We start from the raw sequence: 25806 nt of genomic DNA, 5'->3' as shown, positions 1-25806 counted from the left end.
ACTCCCTCTTCTTGTAAGAAAGGTCATGATACACGATTCCCAACTCTTACCTTTATATATCTTTCTGATAAAACAAATTTATAAATCTGATCGTTTTTCCTTTAATGCCCATCTTATACAACTTTTTTATAATACCATAGTGCCATGTGGTGTCATATGCCTTTACCAAATCAATGAAAACTCCTATTGCTTGGAACTGTTTAGCAAAACCTTGTATTTGGTTTGAGAGCCTGAGCAAGGGATCTAGAGTAGATCTACTTTTTCTAAAGCCAAACTGGAATGGAGAAAGCAATTTATTTGTTTCTAAGTGCTATACAAGTCTGGTGTTAATCATCTTTTCCATCAGTTTACAAACAACTGGTGAGAGCTATTGGTCGGTAGCTGCTGGGTAAAACAGGATCCTTGTTTAGTTTCTTCATAGGGAGGGTTAATGATAATTTCCAGCTCTTAAGAATAATACCAGTTTCCCAGATTTCATTTATTATATCTAAAAGAAATTTCTTTGACTTTCCTGGGAGATGTTTCAACATTTCATAAAGTATTTTATCTTCACCAAGGGCTGATGGCTTGATATTCTGCAAAGCATCTGAGTTCCCGCAGTGTAAATTTTGCATTATATAGTTCAAAATTGTTTTCATTTGAATCAAGAGAAATCTGGGCATTTCTAATGTCTTGGAATTCTACAGAATAGTTCTCAATACTTGACATTCTCGAAAAATGTTCTAATTTTTCTGCGACCCAGAGAATTTTTCCGAGACCCTCTCTGGTTGGGTGATTAAGTCACCATTTATCTTAAGGGTAGGCAGAGGTTCAGGGACAAACTTGCCATTTAGTTCTTTAATTTTCTTCCATTAGAGGGTGCTGCCACTGCAACCCTAGTGGTAGATAGGGGTAGTGGCTTAAAGCATAGCTCCTAGGTTGTTGACCTAATTGTCTTTTTGCAAAGCCGATACTTACATGCTCTGCATTGGCTTTATTTAGTGCAGACAGTTGAAATTTGTAAATTTCACAATTTTTATTGGATTTATTTTCCAGTTGGCAATTAACACATTTTGCTTTTCTATTACATTCATCATCATGATGGATAGCAGAGCAATTTATAAAAATTTTTGCATTTTTGCAGTTTTTTGATGGGTGGCCAAACTTAAAGGAATGATACCACTGCATTGGTCTTTGCTGGAAAGGGCGTACTCGTACTCTTATTTTCAAATATGACATGAGAAGGTACTTCAGAGTCTGCAAAGGTTAAAATTATCATGTTGGCAATAGCTGCCTTTTTCACTTTCCAAACTGAAGTGGGACTCATTTCTAGAATTTCTTCTTCTGTCATGTCATAAGGTCTTTATCAAACAGTATTCCGCTCCCATAACTTCGTAATCATTTCATCATTTTTTATGTCCAATAAGGTCAGCATATATGCTTGGGTTGTGGATTTAGCATGAATTAGAACTTGTGCTCTTCCCAAAACAAGAAATATCACCGGTCTTTATTCCTCCCACCTTTTTCTGAAGAAACCTGCTAAATTTATAGTAGTTATAATTTTCCTCCTTGGCTGAAGCTACCACCCACATAGGAGGTTTAGGAGTCCTTATTTCTGCCTTCTGGTTTCTCTCTTGTTTATCCTGAGCCCATTTAGTTGGCACAAACGTCCATGTCTTTGGGAATTTTGTCTGTTAAGGCTCCTCGTACTGTAGCTTGACCTATTTGTATGGCACTTATATTAATAGCCTTTAGAGCCTCATCATGGCTACTACATGTAACCCACGCTTCCCATTTAGATTCAGTATCAAAGTTCATCCCGATTTCTACAACAGTTCCAAATTATTTCAGAGTTGTCAAAATCATTTCATTCATAATCACAATATACTGGTAGGTCTTCGATATAGAGCATTCTCAAATTTTTCACACAACCTGGTTGTGTTGAGGATTTAATTCTGGATGAAGATTTCTTAGAGAAGTCTGTGTCTTTGAAGTCATCATCAATGAATCATGGCTAGAGGGTCCAAGGGAGGGGAAGTCAGGAGGGGGATCAGGATATTTGTTACTACTGTTTTTTGTCAATTTATTTTTCGAGAAGTCTTCAACATTTGGAGAAATTTCAATCTCCAAGGTGGGTGCAGAGGTCACCATCTGTGCCAAAACAGCTCCATCAGAGGGTCCAGGGGCACTCAAATCCTTATAAATGCTAGACAAATATCTGAGAGGGGTAAAAAAAAAATAAACCTGAAAACCTTTAAACGATATCATCAGCCTTTCATGGGGATTATTCTTCCACCAATGGCACAAGTGAGACCCGACTCCCAATTGTCCACATACCTACCCTACCCCATAGGGGATGGCACAAAATGATTATAGTGGCGAAAGTGTAGGCCAAACCTGCTTGCTAAGACCGAAGGTATTATGAGAATACTATCATCCCCACTCTAATCGTATTATGGGCAAACTGGATAGAATGCTGAAGTCCTATTCCCAGAACCAGACCCCCTTGGAATCCATGGTCCAGCCCTAAAGAATAGTTCCACATGATATCTCTCAGGTTCAAACATTATCGGGCAGCTGATGGTCCTACCACAGTTCCCACTATTTAGCTTCGGATATAAACCCAATCCCAGTCATGATATCTTTTCCTGCTTATCAGGTCCAATAAATTTTAGCAAAACCAGAACATTCCACAAAAATTAATTCACAGGAATATATAATGGCCTACAGGACTCTTGGACTCAAACCCGGGGACAGATTCCTGAGGTTCAAGAGGCCCCTCACCGAGTCAAGGTAGTCCCAAATCAAGGGGGAGGGTTATGACTGGATACTGAGTCCAAATCATAGGCCCTCTGTCCAATTTGCAGTTCCCGAGAGTGATCAACCAACCCCAGGTGGTGAGGGCTTCATGGGTCTAGGACAGCTGCTGCTGTTGTGTGAACGTGGAGGGGGGGCTGTCCTGAAGAGAGAACAGAGGCTCAAGCCAATGTACGCGAAGGCTGTTGGGAGGCGAGCAAACTCATTCTCTTAAACGCGAATGGGAGACGGCCCAGGGAGAGTGTTTACGTACTATCAGGCGTGAGCTTGCACCGTCCTCACAATGCATTCCAATTGTCTTTGAGGCCGAGGCCTCCTGACAAGACGACGATTGTAAGGGGGACCTCCTCGAAGTGACTCCCAGTAAGCAGACCCTTAAGTTGGCAACACCTTCGCAGGACCCTGGTCCCGTACTCGGGAGAGTAGCAGAAGGGGGTGGGGAGGCATCTGCATGCTTGGGCCCCATCCTCTCGTGTGCCTGAACCAGAACGTACAGCTGAGTCCACATTACTGGTCGAAGAGACCGGAGATTTCATGGAAACCTGAGCACCTTGAGATATGCTCGCCTTCTTGGAGGTCCACATGCTCGAAGCTTCCATGGTGTGCGAAGGTTCCGCAAAAGACCTCTTTGCTTGAAAGTCTGAGGAGATTCGAGCAGAGGCAGGCACAGCACTACGCTTAGAGACAGCTCGGAGCAGAAGTGCAGGGTGCTTGGATCGCCTCAGAGGTCTGCACACCCTTGGCTCCCGAATCAATGGGTCTTGAAGAGACTCATGACGAAGCCCAAGTCTGAAGACTGAGGAGAGCCAGTGAGAGAGCCCTGTCTCCCTCTTGGGGAGAAAGACACCCCTTCAGAAAACCCAGTGCAGGATTCTTCCGGGTTGGGGAAGTGACCTCCCTCCTCCACTTGTGGGCTTTGGAAGAGGGAAGGGAGGAGGCAAAAGCAGACAAAGATTGACGATGAAGAAGAAGACACTCTCCTTGATCTCTTCTTTGATTTCTTGCACCTGGACTACTACTACTTCGCCTTCTTCAAGAGGGCATGAAGGATCTGTTCCCCAAGGTTGGTGGGGTGGAAGACTCGGGAAGAGGCTACCAGGGAGCAGAACGGGCACCGTGGTGGCCACAGCAAGAGCAATAATCTTAAGCACTACTGCCGGGGTTGTCAGAGTGGGGTGCATAGACACACCTATGGGCATTAGGTTAGTTCATAGACATCGTGACAGTCGATGTAGTGACTGTTGCACAGGCATGAGTAGCTCGTAGGTAACTCGGAATGCCTCGCATCTAGGGAACTCTTTGGAGACCAAGAGACTGCCAGGTCGCCCAGAGCTCTTCCACCTCCACGCCTGGAAACAAAGTTGGGTCAGAGGGGGCCACCTCCATTCACACTGAGGGAGAGGAATCTCCCTCAGTGTGAATGGAGGGAGATTCCTCTCCCCCCGAGTGAACAGAGACTGCCGCGGGGAGGTTGTCCTGGCTTCCAGTCCCCCAACAACGATCTCCGCCCAACAAGGTGAGCAAAGATGACAAAGGGGAAGCATCTCCCGAAGGAGAGGCAGCAAGGCATGGAAGTTTCACTGGTGGAATGAAAGTATCCAAAGGATTAATCAACGAGGGAGCTATCAGGGGTGTATTACCCTCAGACAATGATTTGGGGTAGCTGCTTCTGATGCTTCCCCCTCAGCAAATACTTTGTCCATTGCTCTGGAGTCCAGTCACAGCTCCTCACAGTGTTAGGGTTACACTCAAATCCCCTTCACAATGTGCAATGGAAATGAGAATCTAATCCAAAGATGAGTAACAATGGCTACAAGTCCTATCTGCTGTACCAGGACATTTGTGCTTGGTTACCGGCCTACGCTCAGTCGGCTCCAATGACTCGTGGGTTTGCTGATCCATTTCAAGCAAACACAGAAATACATACACACTCTCAAAACCCATAAAGAAACAATCCTATCGGAAAAGGAAGCAATGTTCCAAGGAGAAACATGGTGAAAACAACAGTAAGCAGGGCAGAGGGCAACAAAGCACCACCTCTCACAAGCATGGCCGAAAGAAAAGTGATGCTCTGCTGACTGGGCAGGTGGGACTCCCACCCAGTCATTCGGCAGTTAACTACCATACCACCTTGTTGAAAGTTTAACAGCCAGTTCCCATAATAGGCAAAAGGTTTGTGTAGGAACAAATGAACACTATAGAGCTACTACAAAAAATACTGTGCAACTTAAAATTTTTATCCATACAGGAAGCATTATATTTCTCACCTTACTACTGCTCTTTCCTATGAACTTATCAAAATGAAGTCAATAAAAAACCACAGTGCCTCCTGATGATAATACAGGCAGTCCCCAGTTATCGGCAGGCTGTTATCAGCGATCCTGTTTTACAGCGCTTGTCTATTGGCAATTTTCGGTGCTGAAAATGGTCTACCCAGTTATCGGCGCCGATAAGTGCTGAAAATCGTTTCGATTATCAGCGATTTTCACTTATCATCATGCTGTCGGAATGAAACCCCCGCCGATAACCAGGGACTGCCTGTATAGTGAAGTAAAGCATTTTGTTTGTCTATGTAGTTTTGGCAAATTTATAGTTTCAGCATACTACCACAATGCATCAACAGTTCCAGTAGAAAACAAAAACTTGCAACAAAATATAGCAATATCTGGCTTGACTTACCTCTGTAAGTCTCTCAGCACTTTCTTCTTCCGAGGCATTTTTGTTGGTCATGTAGTGCAAATAGGAAATTCCAGCTAGATATGATGATGCCTCCTCTTCATCAAATCCCATTGTCAGGGGTCCAACACTAATAAAATTTTCTTTAAATCCTTTCCACTGAACGGGATCACTGTACAATGCTGAAATAAAAAGGATTAATGGTTTTAAAGACCACAAACACTATATTCAAAAGTATTCTAGAAAATATTTGAAAAATGCTTTTCGTTCCCAGAAGTGCTGCTGCTATTAATGAAATGTAAGAATTAACATAACTCTAACACAGAGGCATAATATTAAGAGTAGTGCTGTACACTAAAACTGGAAGGCTCAAGCATGTACATTTTTTTTATCCAACCATAAAACTTCCATACTGGAAAACTTAATTTGTCATACTGTACATCAAAACTATATAAAAACATTTTTTTATAAAAACCTTACAAACAATTTTTCATTGATACTTCATGATATACAGTAACACCAATTTGCAAGAGGGTTATGTATAAGGGGAATTCTGAGCAATTTAAATTATTTCCATAGGATAAGTGAAATATTTTTTCCCTTCTGCTCAATAATTCAAGTTACCAAAAAAAGGGAACAATGAAAATGAGTAAAACAACCAAAAATAGATACCTTTATATAAATGTACAAGATAAATGAACAGCAGAAGACAACCTCTGATGAGAGAGGGGTTGGATACAGATTTGTTAAGGCAATGAAAATTCACAAATACAGTCTAGCTGCTTATTATTCAGTAACACAGTATGTACCCATAACACAGTACACTAATTACTACAGTGAGAAAACTGCAGTTAAGTTATACTTAACATTCAAATAAATAAAATATTTTTATAAAAGGAAACAATTACGCACTGCAGAGTACATAATCACGAAGGCAAAATGCTGAATTGTCGACTTGATATACATTCATACAAAAATTTAAACTTTCCTATTAATATAATTCAAAACACTTAATACTAGTGAGCAAAATGAGAAAATTATTCAAGATGAGAAGTAAAACAAATATAAAAAAGTAAAGCAGATAACATTACTGAGAGAGAGAGAGAGAGAGAGAGAGAGAGAGAGAGAGAGAGAGAGAGAGAGAGAGAGAGAGAGAGAGAGAGAATAGCACCAAGTGAATAAAACAAGTGTGGCAGCTTTGTGCCTCATCAAGACCTCCAACCAGTTTCCTAGGCTTAACAAATTAATGATAAAGAATGGGACACTGATTTTACAGGGATTACAAGTTTCTTCTTTGTTATTCCACGCTAATTCTTTGTCTTGTAAGTGTTGCCACTAATTCAAGCTGTTTCCACTACTACCTTCTTGGTTCTCCACTAACCCTTTGACATCTGCCTCTACAACAACCCCCAGCACAAGCTTCTTTACCAAATTATACAACTTTGCTTACTGAACAAAACAGTACCACTGACGCCGAATCAACTACAAGCATGGGTATAAACTAAGCATAACTTCTTTCATGATGAGTGTATACCTGTGGAATGCCTTACTATGAAATGCCAATGAAGGTGAAGCATCCTTAGGAATGCCTAAAGTATACTCCTTTACATTCATTTCTGTATCAGTGTTAACAGTTTTTGTATGGAGCCTACCAAAATCCTCTTTAAATACTGCACCCTAAAGGACTTTAATTATGTGCTGATCAAGAGGTGATAAGAGATATGGTATTAGGTGGCATATGGACTACCTTAATATTCTCACAAAGGTCAGCCATTAAAGAAATATGGCAAAGCATTATCCATGGTAATAGTATTACAAGAATACCCTACTAAACAGCCGTTAGCTTGAGTTCATGGCCAGTTATGCCAACTCCACCCCCAAAAAAACAAAATTTTTTGCTGTCTGTCAAGCTTTTAAATCTTGATGTTATCATCTCTTTGGTGAAAAGTCAGTCACGCTGGGTAAACACTTCCAATAAAGAAATGTTTCAATACCTTCAATATGGTGGGCAAATCATGCTCCTTCATGATCAACTGAAGCAGACTCACAAGAAACCTTTACTTACATTACAGAGGCCAGAGCTATTGAAGACAAGAGTCAACCCAGAACTTAAAAAAAAAAAAAAAAAAAAAAAAAATGAAACTTATTAAAAACTAAAAAAAACTTATTAAAATGCACTATAAAATGAAACTTATTAAAATGCACTATAAGGTAAAAAAATAATCATGTCTAGAAAAATAAAAAATGTGGGTGGCAACATGGAAAGAAATGCTATAAGACGACAAATATATACTTTTTTTCCTTTTAGCATTTTCTTCCATGTTTGGCAACCACGCTTGTTTTAAAAAATTTTATATTTTTTTCATTTTATACTTTTTAGTTTTGACAAAAATTGTAACCGCTTTAAGATTGCAACTAAAAAAATTGAACTTGATATCCTGTTGAGCCAAAGGTTTGAAAAATCCATAGTTATTAACTTATTCTACCAAGTCAAAGAAGGTATGAAAAATCCGAAGATTTTCATACAAAGTCTGAGATACTGGGAGAGGTCACTGCTGGCCTAATGATCATGTAAGATTGTATTGTCACCAGGATTGAGTAACCATGCAAAATTCCAAGTTCATCTGACCAAGGGAAAGGTTGAAAATTGAGTTACAAGATTTGACCCAATCATACCAACACAGAAGAAGTTAAATAAAGCATGTAATAACGCTGAATCTTTCTTCCTCTTTCTGCTTTAGCTCTTCATAAATATTCTAAGTGCTCTTACAACTCATCCATGTTGCATATTAGTAATTTTTCTTTTTGCATCTAAGTTGGCAATTTTCCTCTCACATAACTCTGTGAATATGGCAATTTATGTGCAGTTGATGGAATACCAGCCCTAAAACTTGCACACCTCCCTAATTTTGTTATCACTAATGCAGTCTGGGTGCAATGTACTTTCACTCAAACGGAAATCAACTTTTATGCATAGTTCTCTAACATTGAGTTTTTCTTCCAAGAAAATAGACTTCCTACATTACCTGGCAGCATTACCCTATTGCCACTCTTAGCTGATCACTTATTCAACATGTTGGACAATAACGTGCAAAGGTAAGATAAAAGAAATATCAAGTAAAGTGGAGAGCAAGTTCTCAGTGATGGAGTAATTATAGAATATTTCAACCCAAACCCTAGAATATCAGTGTGCTGGAATGAACACTTATGTTGATAAACATAAGTGTTCATGTATACATGCATATATGTGCACTTGGAAACCACAGTCTCCGACCCACTTAGGTCGTGCTCTAAGTTTGAGTAGGGCCTTTCTGAATGGTGAGCAACACCAACTATCACGGATTGAAACACACGAAAACCTTTTGAACGCTTCCAGATTATGCTTTGGGTGTTTTTTGTTTTTTTTTATGATTTTGCTGCATATAATGCAAAGCAGTCATGGTATGATTATATAGACAACACCGTGTTGAATTCTAAAACCTGTATAACATCAAAACGAAGAAAAAAGTGCCAAAACTGCCAGGTTGTAGTTAGGAAAGGGGAGGGGGGGAGGGGGTGGGAAGGGTAGAATCTGAAGCAGTGTCACACAAGTGGACAAATCACAGCGCCGACCAAGCTAACGTGATGAGCAGGAGCAGGACTTGCCTTATCTTGGTTTAAATGTCTGCTGAAAAGGTAGTGTGCTTTGTCGACATGTTGTTCTCTCTCTCTCTCTCTTTTGTACTATCCCCCTAACAAACCCTCATATCATCATTGCAGCAGTGTCTATATAGTTGAACGTATTCCCATATTTCTTTTCTGTTTCATAAATCTCATTATTGTGTTATTATTACAGATATGGAGGTTCAGCCACAACATCGTGTAAGGCCACCAAGGACTAGAGCCAATCGACCTCATGTGATAACAGAGCAAGGCAGGATTATTGGCTATCACCATGCAGGGAAGGGGATACAGGAGATAAGTCGTCTTCTCAGTACCTCCAGGTTAGGCGTTGGCTCAGAAGACATGATGAGGGGGGTCACGGCTCACCATGCCCAGACCAAGAGGGTCAAGAGTCACCACACCTGAGGAAGATGGCCACATACAAAGGGAATCAGAGAGACCACCACTCAAAACTGCAGTAAGCATAACAAGGGACGCACTAGTTCAGTGCCACCCAATAACAACAAGGAGGCGATTGCGGGAGACTGGCCGACATTGTTTCATCCCTGCATGGAAGAAAACCTTAACTGATGCCCACAGAGAAGCCCGCCAAAGGTTTGCCGAGGCTTATGCGGATGTGGGACTCATTTTTGGAGGCGTGTCATTTTCACCGATGAGAAAAGTTTCAAGTCTGTCGCAGCAGTTGGTCGGCAGTGTTGGCAAATCCACAACACTACATACGCTCAGAGACACATCCAAGAAATATCGAGAAGTGGTCGTGTGACAACCTGTATGCATGGATGGATGTGGTGGGGAGGTGTTGGTGAACTGACCAACATTGAAGGGTATATTCTTGAGACATCGTTGTTACCATCGGTGCCAGCATATGCCATCCAGGAACCAAAGCCTATGCATCTAGTGAACGACCACAGTCCAATCCACACTAGTTGGGCAGTCATGCTTTGGTTTGAGACGCATCCAGAAACTAGACTACTGAACTGGCCCCCTAAAGGAGCCGATTGTAATCCCATAGAGAATCTATGGGCACATATGGTTCAGGAATGGAATGTAGAGGAGAAAACAAGGGAAGCAGTGAGGAGACACACACATACTATGTGGGAGGGTATCAGAAACCAGACAATCATTTGCAGCAATCTGGTAGATTCCACACTCGACAGACTGCAAGCAGTTATAGCAACGAATGGAGGTTGGACAAAGTATTAACCTATGGCTGAGTTGAGGTGGTTGTAGTAGGAATTCAACGAGGGTTGCTGATTGGGAGGGAAGGATTGGGGGGGGGAGGCAAGCGATGGGCAGGTTGTCGCAAGACTCGACTTTGCTAATGTTTGACTTTTTTCAATAATTACAAATTTATTTGTGTGTAAGCACAACATTTTTTCTTTGAAATTGTCACACTGATAATTTGTTTTACACTAAATCAAAGTGTGCTGATTTGAAAATATCCAAATAAAACATTTATTTTGCTGATATGATCTTTTTGTCACTCTCTTTCATCTTTGCTCAGATTACCTTACTCAAAACATGATCCAAAACGAGCAGGCTTACCATTGGGTTCACAAAATGATGTTCGGATGGTATAGAAAACTGATGCCGCTGATTCCGCACTCAGGAATCCGTTAAAGTGTATGAGAATAAAGGGCTTTATTGTTAACACTATTTTCTATTATAGGTATTACAAAATTCTGCTATTATCTTGTTTTATAAGTAAAAAGTTATACATGAAAATTATTTGTCCCCAAGGTTGACTTCAATGATAATTGTATGGATATTTTAACAATGACTGTGACTGAGATACAAAATCATCTTGTAGCTCCTCAAAATAAGTTTCATCAGAATCACTATTGATATGTATGATATTTGATTTTTCTTCGTCGCCTTGTTCGTCAGATGATATACTGATGCATTCATCTGAAGAATTATCAATAATTTCAACACTCATTATCTGACAAATCATCATTTTCATCTTCTTCAGATGTTTCATTTTTATCAATTTCATTACCTGAATCTGACGAATCTTGGGGTGGCTGATATTCATCAAATGAAAGTTTGAGTAAGATGGGGTTATAGTCCTTGTTAAGTTTTAGGCGTTTTGGTTTTCTCCCACTCATCTTTTTCATTTATAGGAATAGATTATCACCAAATGCATGTTCTACTATGCAGTATGCATGTTAATAATGCAAATGAAGGTTGATTCTGAGTGCATTTGTGATGCCATGGAGTCATTGCTGGAGTGCATATACTGTACTGTCATGAAAAAGTCTAAATGAATGTTGACCAAACACAATCTCTCTCTCTCTCTCTCTCTCTTCTTCTCCTCTCTCTCTCTCTCTCTCTCTCTCTCTCTCTCTTTTCCCTTATATTTAATGAGTTATGTATTTTTGTGGTCATTTAGAGAGGAGATGATGATGATGATAATAGAGAGAGAGAGAGAGAGAGAGAGAGAGAGAGAGAGAGAGAGAGAGAGAGAGAGAGAGAGAGAGAGATGCAGATTCTACCCTTCCCTCCCCTCCCCACTTTCCTAACTACAACTCGGCAGTTTCGGCATTTTTTCTTCGTTTCGATATTATTCTGTTGTAAAATTCAACACAGTGTTGTCTATATAATCATACCATGACTGCTTTGCATTATATGCAGCAAAATCATTAAAAAACAAAATAAAAGAAACACCCAAAGCAAAATCCGGAGGAGTTCAAAAGGTGTTCGAGTGCGTTTCAATCCGTGATAGTTGGCGTTGCCGCCATCCAGAAAGGCCCCGCTCATAAACTCGGAGCACGATCTAGGTGGGTCGGAGATTGTGGTTTCCGAGTGTACGTATGTGGTATACTTAAGAACATTTTACAATATTACAAGAAATATTAGGTTAATAATTATATATATAAAACAAGGTTAATAATTATATATATATAAAATTTTTAAACTACGGAAAACATTTTACGTTTTCCATAGTTTAAAAATTTTGCTTTGATTCAGATTTCAGTGATAAGTTATTACTGTATGGGACTAGCATTCTTAAGTGACACAGTCCTGATAGCAACAAGGAGGAACAGATATTTAATACAGTACCAACAACCGATTAACTTAATTTCCAGATTTTAGAATATTTCCTTCATGGTATGCGCTGAACAATTTCTCTATCTTCCATAATCTATAAAAAACAAAACTCAGGACTTGCTAATCTAGTTATCTTGTGTCTATAATGTTGATCCTAGTGTCCTTAAATTTTGCTGGAACGATACTTCAAAGTTTTATTAAATTTATAAAAAAAATCTGTAATCTGTAATTACAAATAATGGATGGCTCGCTTACCAGAATTTGGTTCAAAGATGTTTTATCCAAGAAAAAATTTGCTCGGTTAAAGGAAGGACACTTACAGCCTGCTAAAACATGCATGCATACGATTAACATGTCACATGTACGCAGTTCTCAGCTAAAACAAAAGGAAGAGTTCAATTTATGTGTTGGTCTCGCTCAGTGCACATCTCTTCCAAACCTTTTTTTCATATTCATGCCAAGTATAGTATTTGTGCTGTGCATAAGTCAACCTGGCTCCTAAAATTGTTAGAACTGCCAACAAGACTGAGCCTGTTTGAGAGGATATTGCCTCCTGGAGCATGATGACGTGGAGTAGTTGGCAGAGCAGCAAAAGCAGAGCTCATTACAGAAGAACTGCAGTACCTTTAGAGCAAGCAGCAGCAGAAAACAGCTAATGAATTGTCTCCAAGGCAGTAAGAGGGAAGGAGGGATAACCCTAGTTCAATAGAATAAATATGTGAAAACTGGAGGGAACTGTAGAGTTAGTTGAAAAATATCACCCAGACAAGCAATAAAAAAATGCAAAATAAGCCTGCTGAATAACAAAGCTCTCTCCTATTTTAAGAACACTTTGCAATGCAAGCAAAAATAAACATGCTTGGACAGGTTTTTAGTTCAAAAGAAACACTGAGTCCTATGCAGAAAAAAGTAGGGACAAAAAAACCACCTTAGAAGTATATTTGCCTGCATGGAAAGGGTCTCCCCTTCCAAACAATAACATCTCTCCATTTCCTCTTCCTCATCATCTTCAAAATAGGCCATCAACTCTCCAAATTACAGGTAAAGCAAGAACAAATTTGCATTTACTTCATCTATTTACGTTCTGTATAATATTATGCTCCATGCTAGTTTCTTAAGAGTTGAAATGCTTTTGTGAAATTTTTGGTAAAATTTTTGGAGGTCTGGAACAGATTAATCCAATCCCTACTATTTCTTACTATTATTATTCAGCTGATGAAACCTATTCATATGGAACATGCCCACAGGAGCCATTGACTTGAAATGCAAGCTTCCCAAGAATATGATGTTTATTAGGAAGTAAGAGGAAGTAAAGGGAAATGCTACAGAAATATGAGACTCCACTTACTAAAGAAAAAACATACATAAAAATGTATTAAAATGGCAGAAGAATAGTATTAGGGTAGTAATGCAATGCATTTTCACTTTAACTTCTCAAGTTCCAACTGCATGACATCCTCTGGGAGGCTATTCCACAGTCCAACGGTATGAGGAATACAGGACCTCCGGAACTGAGAAGTTCAACAGCGAGGCACATTTACTTCATATTGGTGCTGCTGTTCGGCTAATCTGGTTGCTCTCGGCAGATGAAGGTGGATCAGGGATCAATTGTCAGTGTGAAAGATCTGTTGAAATATAACTTACGAAAGTGACAAACAAAAGATCATCCATCAATGGTCCAAGTCATAACTGCTACTATTAGGTAACAGAAACCTACCACTATGAGCTACTCTAAAAGAAATAAATCTCTGGCAGAAACAGACACCCACACCAGAGAACAGTATTCCAGTAAAGAAAGTACAAATGACCTAAAACAGGTTGCATTGATTTTATCACCGTTATAAATATATGAGGCCTTACAAACAATACCTAACTTTTGTGTGGCATTTGCTGAAATTTTCAATAGACATTTCTCAAAATTTAGATGAGAGTCAAAAGTTACACCTAGAATAGTTAAAAGTTTCACTCTCATTCAGCAAAGTTTATGGGATAAATTTGCTCAGTTCAAGGATAATTTGGCTAAAGGACAGTCTTCCAGAATGGATTAAATCTGTTACCTGAGGTACGACTGTAAACAGAATCCGGAAGAACATTCACAATTTCCAGTAACACAACTTCCACAACTTGCATGAATGTGGTTAACATGAAACAGGTCTGGGAATGGATAACCACATAAAAGAAAAATGGCTACTAGGAAATAGACACTAATACAAAAATGATATTTTCATAATAAAATAAGTTCCATATATACTTGCCAAGTAATTGCAGAGTCATAGTTTTAACCTTGTGCAGCAGCCCTTTATTTAAAAATTGTGGTAGCACTTTGATAGTTAGCGTAGGAGACAAGCCTCACCCACTCAATGAGTAATGTAGGAACAACGAAGCCGGGAGCATCATTCTGCTTATGTCCTGATGTCCATTAGAGGGGAGGAGGGAAGGCACTGATCCCATAATTACTTGGTAAATATATAAGGAACTTAATTTTATTATGAAAAAATATTCTCATATAAGTAACTTACCAAGTAATTACATAGCTGAGTCCCACATTCATAGGGGGTGGGAAGAATGGACATACACTATTCTACTCCAAAACATTAAAGTGTGATAGCAGGAGTCCTTGCAACGGAGGGTAGGCCAGATCGCTGACAAGACGTACATATATTGAGTGCCCTTGCCCCGGACACAGTACCAATAATACAAACAACCAGACAACACTGTCACCTACACAGACTAAAACCCACTACCCATCCACTAAGACTGGTGGGCACTCCAGGTGCAAGTACCCGCAGGCTCTCCAAAAACTTGACACCTTATGTTAAGGGTAAGAGACAGAGGAGAGAAAGAATACTTCCTATGCTTCTTCCCCCAATACCATGCCAGCCACTGATAACAACCCCAGGGTACTGTACTTCTCAAACGCTGTTTCGACTTTTAAGTAGTTGGATGCAAAGATCGAATGGACGAAAGGGACAAATTATACTTGAAAGCGACAGAGGTAGCAACTGCTCAGACTTCATGTGCTTTCACTTTGAACAAAGGCAAAATATCCTCCTGAATCCGAGAATGCGCCTCAGAAATCAGGTCCCTTAGGAAAAATGACAACGCATTCTTCGAAAGAGGGTGAGAGGGATTCTTGACAGAACACCAGAAGTTGCTAGATGGCCCTCTAATCTTCTTGGTCCTTAGCAGATAATATCTTAGGGCTCTGATGGGGCAAAGAACCCTTTCCTTTTCCTCCAGGCCCAGGATTTCTATTAAACTCTCAAGGTGGAAGGAATGAAGCCAGGACTTGGATGGGTCCTCATTCTTGGCGAGGAAACCTAAGGTAAAAGAGCATAATATGTTTCCTTGGGAGAAGCCTACCCTCTTGTCAATGGCTTGCTGTTCACTTACACACTTTGTAGTTGCCAAAGCTATGAGCTAGAGTGTCTTCCGAGTGAGGTCCTTTAGGGAAGCGGAACCAAGGGGTTTGAAAGGAGGGCTTGTGAGCCACTTGAGTACGACGATTATGTTCCAAGAAACCAGATCAGCCTCCTCCTGTTTACAAGTGTCGAATGACTTGAGGTTGTGTTTGAGAGCAGGTCCAGGCCTTTGTGCTTAAAAACCAAGCTAAGCATAGCTCGATATCCTTTAATGGTGGAAGAGGACAGACCTCTAAGTGTCTGCAGACAGAGGAGGAAGTCCACTATTTGTGTTAAAGGATGTCTCAGAAGACGAGACATTATGCCTGAGACACCATCTACGAAAAACTGTCCACTTTCCTTGGTAGGTGTCACTAGAAGATTGTCGTCTGTATCTAGCGATAGCCTCCACAGCTGCTCTTGGAAAGCCTTTCGCTCTGACCAGCTTCCTGACAGTCTGAAGCCTGTCAGGGCAAGAGTGGACAACGTTTGGTGGTATCTCTTTAAGTGAGGTTGTTTGAGTAGAAACGGCTTTAGGGGAAGCAGCCTCGGGAAGTCCACCAAAAGCCAAAGAAGGTCCGGGAACCACTCCTTCACGGGCCAAAACAGGGCTACGAGGGTCATCAAGACGTTGTAGCATGCAACAAACTTGTTCAGCACTTCCCTCACCATGCTGAAGGGCAGGAAAGCATAGAGCCAGGCCTGACCAGTCCTGGAGCATGGCATCTGTTGCCCATGCCAAGGGATCCAGGGCTGGAAAGCAGACAAGAGGAAGATGATGGTTTCTTGAAGTGGCAAAAGGTCCAATGTTGGTTTGCCCCACAATTTCCAAAGGTCAAGACAGACCATGGAATCTAAGGTCCACTCAGTAGGAAGGACCTGCTTTCGACGGCTCAGTTCCTACCACAACTTTCAGTTTCTCCTCAATAAACCAAGTGACCAACGTCACTCAATTTTGGTCTGCCCATAGAAGATCGTTTGCTGCCTAGCAGCGAAAAAAGGAATGAGTGCCTGTTTGCTTTCGGATATATGACAGTGCGGTGTCGTCTGCATGGACTACCACTGTCTTGTTGTAGATCATGGTCGAGAAGCACTGAAGGCCTAGATGAATGGCCTTTAACTCCCTGACGTTGGTATGAAGGTTCCATTCTCCTGGGGACCATGGCCTAGAAATTCCCCAACTTCTCAAAAGGGCTCCCCAGCCTAGGTCTGAGGCATCTGAGTAAAATTCTAGGTTAGGGCTCAGAGGAAGAAGAGACTTTCCCTGTGAAAGTCTTCCTTCGGACAGTCACCACTGAAGGTCTGATTTGATTTCCTGAGTGATTGGAAATATGACAGAATCCAGCTGGGTTTTCCTGTCCCAGTTGGCTTTTAGGCAGAATTGAAGGTCTCTCATGTGGGGTCTGCCCAGCTTGACGAAAATCTCTATGGATGCTAGAGTCCCTAGTAGGCTCATCCACTGATTGGCTGAACAAGACCAGAGGGCAAGAAAACTGCAGATCATCTGGAGGCAGTTGGTGATTCTCTTGGGGGACAAAAACCCGTAAGTCTGAGAAATGAGAATCATCGCCAAACAGAGAATCTCATGTCGGGGCTAAATGGGGCTTTTGGAATTTACGAGTATTCCTAGTCCATGAGTATGGCAAAGAATGGTCTGTAAGTCCTTCACGCACTTCTCCTTCAAAGGGGATCAAAGAAGCCAGTCGTCCAGGTAAAGGCTGATACAGTATTTATGCCGATCAGATGAAGCCATTTTGCTAGAGGGGCGAGGACTTGAGTAAACACTTGCTGTCCAGTGGAGAGACCAAAGCAGAGAGCCCGAAATTGAAATTACTTTGGCCTGGAAGACGAACCTGAGATGCTTCCTGGAGTCCAGATGGAAGGTGATATGGAAGTATGCGTCTTGCATATCCAATGTTAACATCCAATCGCCCGGGTGAGTGGAAGATATGACAGACTGGTTTGTCTCCATCTTGAACTTAGTCTTCCCTACGAAGAGATTGAGGGCACTTCTGTCAAGGACTGGTCTCCAACCTCCTGATGCTTTGGGGACTATAAACAGACAACTGTAGAAGGCCTCTGTGCAGATAATCCTCGACTTCTTCTATGGCTCTCTTTAGAAGGAGAGAAGAAACTTCACTCAAAAGGGCCAAATGCTTCTCTGAGCCTTGTGAGTAGGCCGTCAAGACAATGGGAGAAGTGACCAAAGGAGGGTTCTTCATGAAGGGGTGGAGTAGCCCTCCTTCAGCATCTTTATGATCACTTCTCCCAAAAATGGAGAACAAAGAAGAACTTCATGTTTATTTCTCAGGCACAGCCTTGGAAGAGCATCTTCCCTTGATGGCTCTTGCTGGGAACTGAACACTGGAGCAAGGCCTGGGTTGCAAATTGGGCTTGCTTCCACGAAAGGGATGATATTGAAGTGGAGAGACCGTCTTAGGCACAAACGACGACAACAAAAACTTGGGGCATTTGGAAGACTGCTAAGAGGTTTTGAGTTAATTTCTTCTGAAGGTCCAAAGCAATTTCTTCCACTATCGACTGAGGGAAAAGGTGAAGTGAATCCAGAGGCCAATATAATGGCGCTGACCTCTGTGACTGTGTGACTCTCTGCTGGTGAAGGAGCACCACAGTTCTCTTTTCTTTAGAACCCTGAAAGAGGACAGGGCTGCAAGTTCCAAAGAGCCATCCCTCATGGCTTTGTCAGTGTCGACAGAACTCCAAACAAATCTGTCATGAAGTGCTGATCCATGTCCTTGCAGTCTTCGATCTTCTTGGCTAGGGCTCCTACAGTCCAGTCGAGGAAGCTAAAAACCTTAAAAACCTTGAAGAGGCTCTAACTAGGTGGACCTGCTCTGCCAAGAGAAGGCTGAGCGAAGGGAAGAGTTGATGAGGCAGGAGGAGTCCCCTTGGGAGGAGGCAGCAACTCCCAAAGAGGGAGCTTCCCCAGTGGTATACGACAAGTTATCTCCTCTTAACCAGATCAGAGGGAGGATGGGTGAAAGTAGCTTTACCTTGCTCCATCTTAGCAGAGAGCCAGTCTCCGATTTCCGTGATCACCCTTTCAGATGACAAGGAAAGGCCCATCTTGGGAAGCCTGGAGCTATCTCCTGGGAGATTCCTCATCAGGAGGGAAGAAGCAGGCAAGACTGGGGTATCCGACGTGAAAAAAGACACAAAACTCACCACAGGTAGCGAAGGAGATTTGCATATGCCAGAGGAGGAGCAGGGTCTTGGTTTAACTCTTCCTCTTCTTCAGAAGTGATCGTAATACTTGGATAAGTCATGAGCAGGCTTGGAGGCAGGAGCTTTCTTGAGGAAGCTCATGATTTCTGACTACTTTTGCTTAATGGGTGCCAAAGAAGGCTCTTGTTCCAAGGTGGGTTCTTGGCACTCAGGAGTAGTAGACAGGTGATGACAGGTTGACACCAGGTGCTTGGCCAGTGGCGCTGGGCGCTTGGAAGCTGGTGCCAGGCTCTTATGAACTGGTGCCGGGCATTCGTGAGCTGGCTCCGGGCGCTCGTGAACTGGCACTGGGTGCTTGAGAAAAGACTGGCACTTAGGCGATGAGTGCCTGAAGTAGTCCTTTGGGTGCTTGAGATCCAAAGAGTGTTCAGCAGAAGGGCGTTCGAGAGAATACTTCTGACAAATCCCATGGGTGAGAAGGCAGTCATGCTGGAGCAAAGACAGAGGGATCCACAGCATAGCTGCAGGAAGACTCTGGACTGCGAAGCGCCTCCTTGTACCGCTTAACAGGCAGCAGAGAAGAGCGGCCAACATCATCTGCATGCCTCTTCAATGGCCGGGACGAATGAAGAAAGCGGGTGTGGTGCCTGGAATCGGAATCAGAACTTGACGACAAACGATGCATATCCAGAGACAGGCCTTTCCAATGGCCACAGGTTGACACCTGGGTTTGTGCAACAGGCTCAACTGAGGGGGCAACTACCCGTAGGCAAACCCCACCAGGCTCCCTTGGACCTCTGGTATGTCTTCTCCTAGGTTTAGGGGAGTGTGACAGTGACCTTCGTCTAGAAGAGCTGCCGGGACGGGCAGCCACCTCCTCCACTTGCACTTCACTAGACACTATCACAGAACACTTTGTCCACCAGGACTTTCAGGGACATCCCTATCTCAGACACAGTATGCACTACTACCAGGTTTAGCTTCTTGTCAAACCTGGATTCAAAGTTGACAATGACATTGGGATCAGAAGCATGAGAGCCGGGCAGGGAGTGAGTGGGTTGATAGGAGGGGGGCTGGGAATAGGAGAAAAGGTGGGAACAGGGGAAGAAGGAATAGCAGAACTAAGATCTGACTTTGGCTTAGGGGAAGAATCTAGGCTAACAGGAGCCCTACACTCAGCCCTAAAGGCTGCCTCTCTCTTCCTATCCCTTTCAAGCTTACTAAAGTGAGATTTTACAACCTTCCCTAGAGGCTGCCTTTCTCTTCCTATCCCTTTCAAACTTACTAAGGTGAGATTCAACAACCTTCCACTTTCTCTCATCCCAATCCTTGCACTCATCACAAGTATTCTCCTTAGAACATCCTTGCCCTCTACAATTACTGCACATAGTGTGCAAATCATAACATACCTTAAGCATCTGGTTCTACATCCTTTGGTACAAATAGCAAAACTAGAAGCACTTGAATCAGACATATCTAAACTTTAAAAGCAAAGAAAACCTTAAAGGCTACACAAAAGCAACAATACTTCACCAAAATCCAGCGAGAAATAACCAAAAACCAGTGAAAAAAGCTGCAGCAGGCATGTTGATCTTGTGAGGCGGCAAAACAGAATGACGCTCCAGGCTTCGTCATTCCTACATTATCCGTTGAGTGGGCGGTGCTTGTTATAGAGGATGAATAAATTTGTTTGTATTTAGCATTTCCCAATGTTTTGTGAGAGAGAGAGAGAGAGAGAGAGAGAGAGAGAGAGAGAGAGAGAGAGAGTGTGTGTGTGTGTGTGTGTGTGTGTGTGTAATTGTCGTTAGTGTGTGTGTGTGTGTGTGTGTGTGTGTAATTCAGGTTGTTGGAAGAGGATGAGGTCTTTAGTTCGAGTTTGTTTACAGTGCTGTCTGTCTGTGCAAATGTCGAGGGAGTTTTTTTCGGTTTTGAGAGAGTCTTGAGCCGAGTTCTGTGCAAGGCGGACATTGATGGTAGATTACTGTATGTTCCGTGAGTCGAGTGTTTTCTGTTGGATGTCATTGTTGTCTGTGCATGTGTCTCTTTCTTTTTGCTCGTTTTTTTGGTTGGAAGTCTGTTTTCCGGTTTTGTGTAATTTTGTCTACTGTGTTGGCGACCGTGGACACCCTCAACCATCTCCCAGCAACCGAGGATCATAGTGAGTATTGTATGTGGTTATATGTTCGGTGTATCTGTGTTGTGTATTGTTTTGTGTGTTTTTAAATCCCGCCACATTGTCACCTACGCTAACTATCAAAGTGCTACCACGATTTTTATATAAAAGGCTGCTGTGCAAGGTTAAAACTATGGCTATGTAATTACAGTACTTGGTAGGTAACTTTATGAAAATTTTTCATGAGCCATGAAAATGGTAGTCATGCAAAGCACACATTAAATGTAGAACACCTGGTATGACTTTCTGCCAGAGATTCCTGCAGACCATTAGATGCAAGTCAATTGTGTTTCTAGATTATGCTTTATAATATTTACAATGTCCATTCCCATGAGGATGACAAAAGTATTTGGCAGCCCATGGCAAGGTTTATGTTAATCAAGTACTCTCAAAACTCCTAAGATAAAAATAAATTCTTAAGACAATGGTCATAATGAATGCATGCTTGTGTGCCAAATACTAAGAATATCTGATTAAGACACTGGAAGACAGTTCCAATAGTGATATTAGATGAATATGTAAGTTAAAATACTCATCTACAGGCAGTCCCCAGTTAATGGCGGGCTTGGTTACGGCGATCCGGTTTTACAGGGCTTGTCTAGCAAAGAAAATCGGTAATTTCCACTTATCGATGCCAATAATTGGGCATTGGTGCCGATACATAAGAGGTGCCGATAACCGAAAATTGGAACTTTTCGGCACCAAGCAGCCCCAAAAATCGACGATTTTCAGTTATCACACCCTCAGAACGGAACCCCCACCAATAAACATGGACTGCCTGTACTAACAAGAACTTACAAAGGTTTTGGGGGAAGATTAAGGAGACTCTTTAAAATCTAAAAGTTGCACCACTGGTTCTGAGGCCTTCATGAGATAAGCTAATTTTGGTTTATAAAACCAAAGCCTTTGTAAAGCAAGCAAGTCTCTTGACACCAGAAGGCAGAGACATGGAAAGTTTGATGCCTAGACTACATTGCAAGTGGCATTTTGTGGAATTAAGGGCTTTCTTAAGGCAACAAAATGCAATTTTTACAGATGCAACTGGTTCGAAGTCTTGGCCAGAAATGACAGAAGTCAGGTTACATTGAGAGCTGTGCTTGTTTTTTACGGGACTATAAATTATTACTTGTCACAATGAAGAGTTACGAGGCAATTGACCATTTTTACCTTGGATAAATGTTTGGAGACTAAGGTGACAGCTGCCATTATGATTGGCTACTCTAGGAAGGCTCCACGATGTAAAGTAATATATGATTATTAAGAAATGTAGCCAAATCGTTTCTGGAAAAGCCTCTCTTCCTTTTTCAAATCTGACATCAGTTGAAAGTTAACTTTGGGCAAGGACCTTCCTAACCCTTCTTTTCAAAAAGGACCATACTGTAAGCTGAAACACAGGTGATCCTTTCTCACACAAGATACTTTTCTAGAAACAATTAGGAGCAACTCTTGCTGATCTCCATTAAAAAAGTGAATAAAAAAATACAAAGATATGGTCAGATAAAACCTGTGGAATCCATATACACAATCATATTTTCATCACCCTCACGGCCAAACATTTAACTGGAGAATGGCTAACAGAAGGCTAGGCATCCAAGATAAGTCCGACATCCAAAACACCACTGGGCTGTGTCTTTTAAGAGACCTCCAACTTACATCCAATGGCTTCCAAAGTTGCTACGATCCTCAGTGAGACTGAATTTTTCTACAAACACACACCAAAAATTATCTGTTGCCCTTCTTGTGTATCACCCCTCCCAGAACACTGCTGTGTTCCTTGGTGATACTTACATGAATGATGCCTCTGATTCCCTCTATTAAACAGGCTGATGTTCTTTGTCAAAATTTCACTGTGCTGGATTTCAAAGCCCAAGTGAAAATGCTAACACTTTTCCATAAAGGTGTACTTACGTGAAGTTATGAGGCTGCCATCGTGTTGGTTGAAGCCTGCAATGATGTTTACTTTGTTGTACCGCCCTTCTTTCAAGAGTACAGCAGGATGATCAGGAATATAATCTCCATCAACCCTTGGAACATTATGCAGTGGAAGAGACTGCCATTCCTGTAAAATAAAAAAAAAAAAAAAAAAAAAAAAAAAAAAAAAAAAACAATCTTAATTCTCAGAATCAGTCCATGGGCCTGTTTATTACAATCACCTGAAGTATTTACAACAAGATCGTGAATTAGAATTATTAGCCAATAATCTGTGAAAATCTGAAGGTTAATACTGTATCAAGCAGCAGTTTTCCTGCTCCAACATTATAAGATTCCATCCCCTTAACTATAGTAAGTCTTCCTCTAGTGGGAAAATGCCTGCATGGCTCCAGTCAAAACTGTAAAAGAATGACTTTTGTATATTATATCTAGAGTAAGTATCTATCCTGCCTGCAGGCAACAAGGACATTATCAAGAGAGGTTTCAGATGTAATGAATAACAAGGGAATGCATACAAAATCTGAGGGACAGACTCTGTAACAGAACTAAAAAATCCATTTGGATACATGAAAGTTAAAATCTTCAAAATAACTTGCAAAGCAGTAGGAAAGAATACTAATACATGTATCTGGGAAATAAGAGGATCTTTATTTTCCAAAATATATACACCAAAAAATTTGAAGTGCCTCTCATACAGACAAAGACAGTAAATATGGAACATGCACAACTGAATACAGGCAGTCGCTTGGTTATGTGTCTCAGCTTATGCCGCTTTTCAAATATATTCATCAAAACCACCTGTTCCGGGTTACAGCAGATGTTTGAGGTTGTCATTTTAGTCTTACGGTGCGCTGTAAGTGACAGCAGAATATTTGTACGTTTTTGGAGGAAATTCTACAAGACCACGGATGTATACATCACCAGAAGCAAGGTAAATCAACTGATACTACCAAAGGATTAAAGGTAAGGCTTTCATCACTTTAATTCTCATTTTTAGCAATTTTTTAATACTGTACAGTGTTCCGGCTTTCATTTTCCGGCTTACATAATGCTTCAGGAACAGAAGCCCTGTTGTAACCCGGGGACTGCCTGTAATTACTGTAATTCTAACTATAAAAGATCACTTATATGTACACGCATATGAGGAACAAATTTCAGTTAGCATAGGAATGTATTGCACTCGAGAATAGAATACTCTGTGGGGGATAATGCCGTTGGTGCACCTCATGCATTGCACTGTAGGCATTACCGGTACTTAAGGTTCTTGGCAGCATCCCTTTGGCCCCTAGCAGCAACCCCTTTCATTTCTATTACTGTACCTCCGTTCATATTCTTTCTTCCACCTTGCTATCCACCCTCTCCTAACAATTGTTTCATAGTGCAACTGCAAGGTTTTCCTCCTGTTACATCTTTCAAACCTTTCTACTCAATTTCCTTTTCAGTGCTGAATGACCGCATAAGGTCCCAGTACTTGGCCTTTGTCTAAAATTCAATACCCGAGAACGACTACTCTCAACTTGACTTACTAAGGTTAGTTAATACCAACAACCTACTGAAAATTAATTTTTCAAGTAATTTGTATTTTTCCTAACATACAAACCTTTGGTCTGTACACATGGGATTTACTTTCATTGCAAGCTGGAACTGGCCGTTTCACTAAAAACAAGGTGATTATTGGTAGTTGGCTACTGATGGTGGAGGAGGAAACCATCCAGTCAGATGCGTCTCTTCTGCTGCCTGCTGTTCGACTTAATTCTTAATTTTTTTCGTTCTGCTCTGTTTACGTATCGTTTTATTCGCTCTTTCTTCCTCCATAGTTGTTCCTACCCAGTTATGCTGCACAGTTAGCTCATTTTAGCCCATATGAGCCTCTCTCTTTGATTTCTCTCTAACTTGTTTTACCTTTGATATATGTAATGCAAACCCAACTCTTGTCTTAGCCTTCGTGTTTGTTCTTTTACTCTGTTATACCTTTTTTCTATCATGCATCCAAGGGAGAAGGACTGCCTCTCGCCTCCAATAATTTCTATTTTTAAACTCCTCCACAACCTTGTTTTATCAAACATCCTTGTTCTACATCTCTTCTCTGTTCTGAAGTGTTTTCTCTGATACAAGCAGGGTTTTTACTTTAACTACATAATTACTTGGAATGTTGTAATGTTTTAGTCTTTCAGATGTTGTAGAGCTTGAGAGGCTTGAGACGAAGAGGTGGGTTCTCTTGCTACAGTGCAGTGGTGTCATAACCAGTCATACGAAAGCCACTGCTTGACTTCAAGCATGAAATCCAACTCTACCTTGGTACAAGGAGGAAATGGAGGTTGATATTACAAGACCCTTAGAGTTTACCTGTTCCGGCAAGTTGTCTCCAAGACCAGTAGGTGCACCTGTCCCAGTTCCTGTCTATGGTTCTTGCTCTGTCTCAGGGAGGGGGGTTTCAGACCTTCATATGCTCCCTCCCCCTCCTCTTATTCCTTTTCTGGATGATGAGAAGTCCGGGGACAGTTATTCTTGATGAAAATTTTCTTTGACACCTTTGCATCCTTTGTTGTCGTATACTGTTTCACAGTCTTTGTTGTCTTCCTTGTCCTTTCAAGAAACGCTGGGTAGGCCACTGCCCTGAGGAAGGATACACAGCACAGTACTGTAATAAAGATGACACCCCATTGGAGGGACACCTAACAGCCGCATTCAGTCAATCAACTTCGGTTTGGGTGTGCACTCATTGTTGCAGTGTATCATATCCCTTGAAGCTATCGTTGGATGCACAGTAGAAGTTGAGCCTTCACCTTTGTCTTTTGCTGTAGACCACGGCAGTATCTTCCTGGGTCATACCTCCTCGACTGTGCGTCTCATTAGTACAGCTCTCTCCCAGATCGCCTTCTTCCCCTTCCTTCCATTGTCCATCAGGGCATGACCGAGCACATCTTC

At 41.5% G+C, this 25806-nt stretch overlaps 1 protein-coding gene and 1 pseudogene across 3 annotated transcripts in view; one reads left to right on the top strand and one right to left on the bottom strand.

Moving 5' to 3' along the window:
* LOC136841655 (juvenile hormone esterase-like) overlaps positions 1-25806 on the bottom strand; it is a 302032-nt gene that overhangs the window by 121779 nt on the left and 154447 nt on the right. For all 3 annotated transcript variants that reach the window (XM_067108801.1, XM_067108803.1, XM_067108802.1), the window contains 2 exons: positions 22855-23005; positions 5476-5654 (listed from right to left, as the gene is read on the bottom strand). In XM_067108801.1, the coding sequence (XP_066964902.1) occupies positions 5476-5654; positions 22855-23005 (330 nt within the window). The remainder of the gene's footprint in view (positions 1-5475; positions 5655-22854; positions 23006-25806) is intronic.
* Positions 9063-10374, top strand: LOC136842099 (uncharacterized; annotated as a pseudogene).

This window comes from Macrobrachium rosenbergii, chromosome 9, assembly GCF_040412425.1.
Source record: "Macrobrachium rosenbergii isolate ZJJX-2024 chromosome 9, ASM4041242v1, whole genome shotgun sequence".
NCBI classification, from domain to species: domain Eukaryota; kingdom Metazoa; phylum Arthropoda; class Malacostraca; order Decapoda; family Palaemonidae; genus Macrobrachium; species Macrobrachium rosenbergii.
The sequence above is the reverse complement of the archived record's forward strand: the minus strand, read 5'-3'. Positions and strand labels throughout refer to the sequence as shown.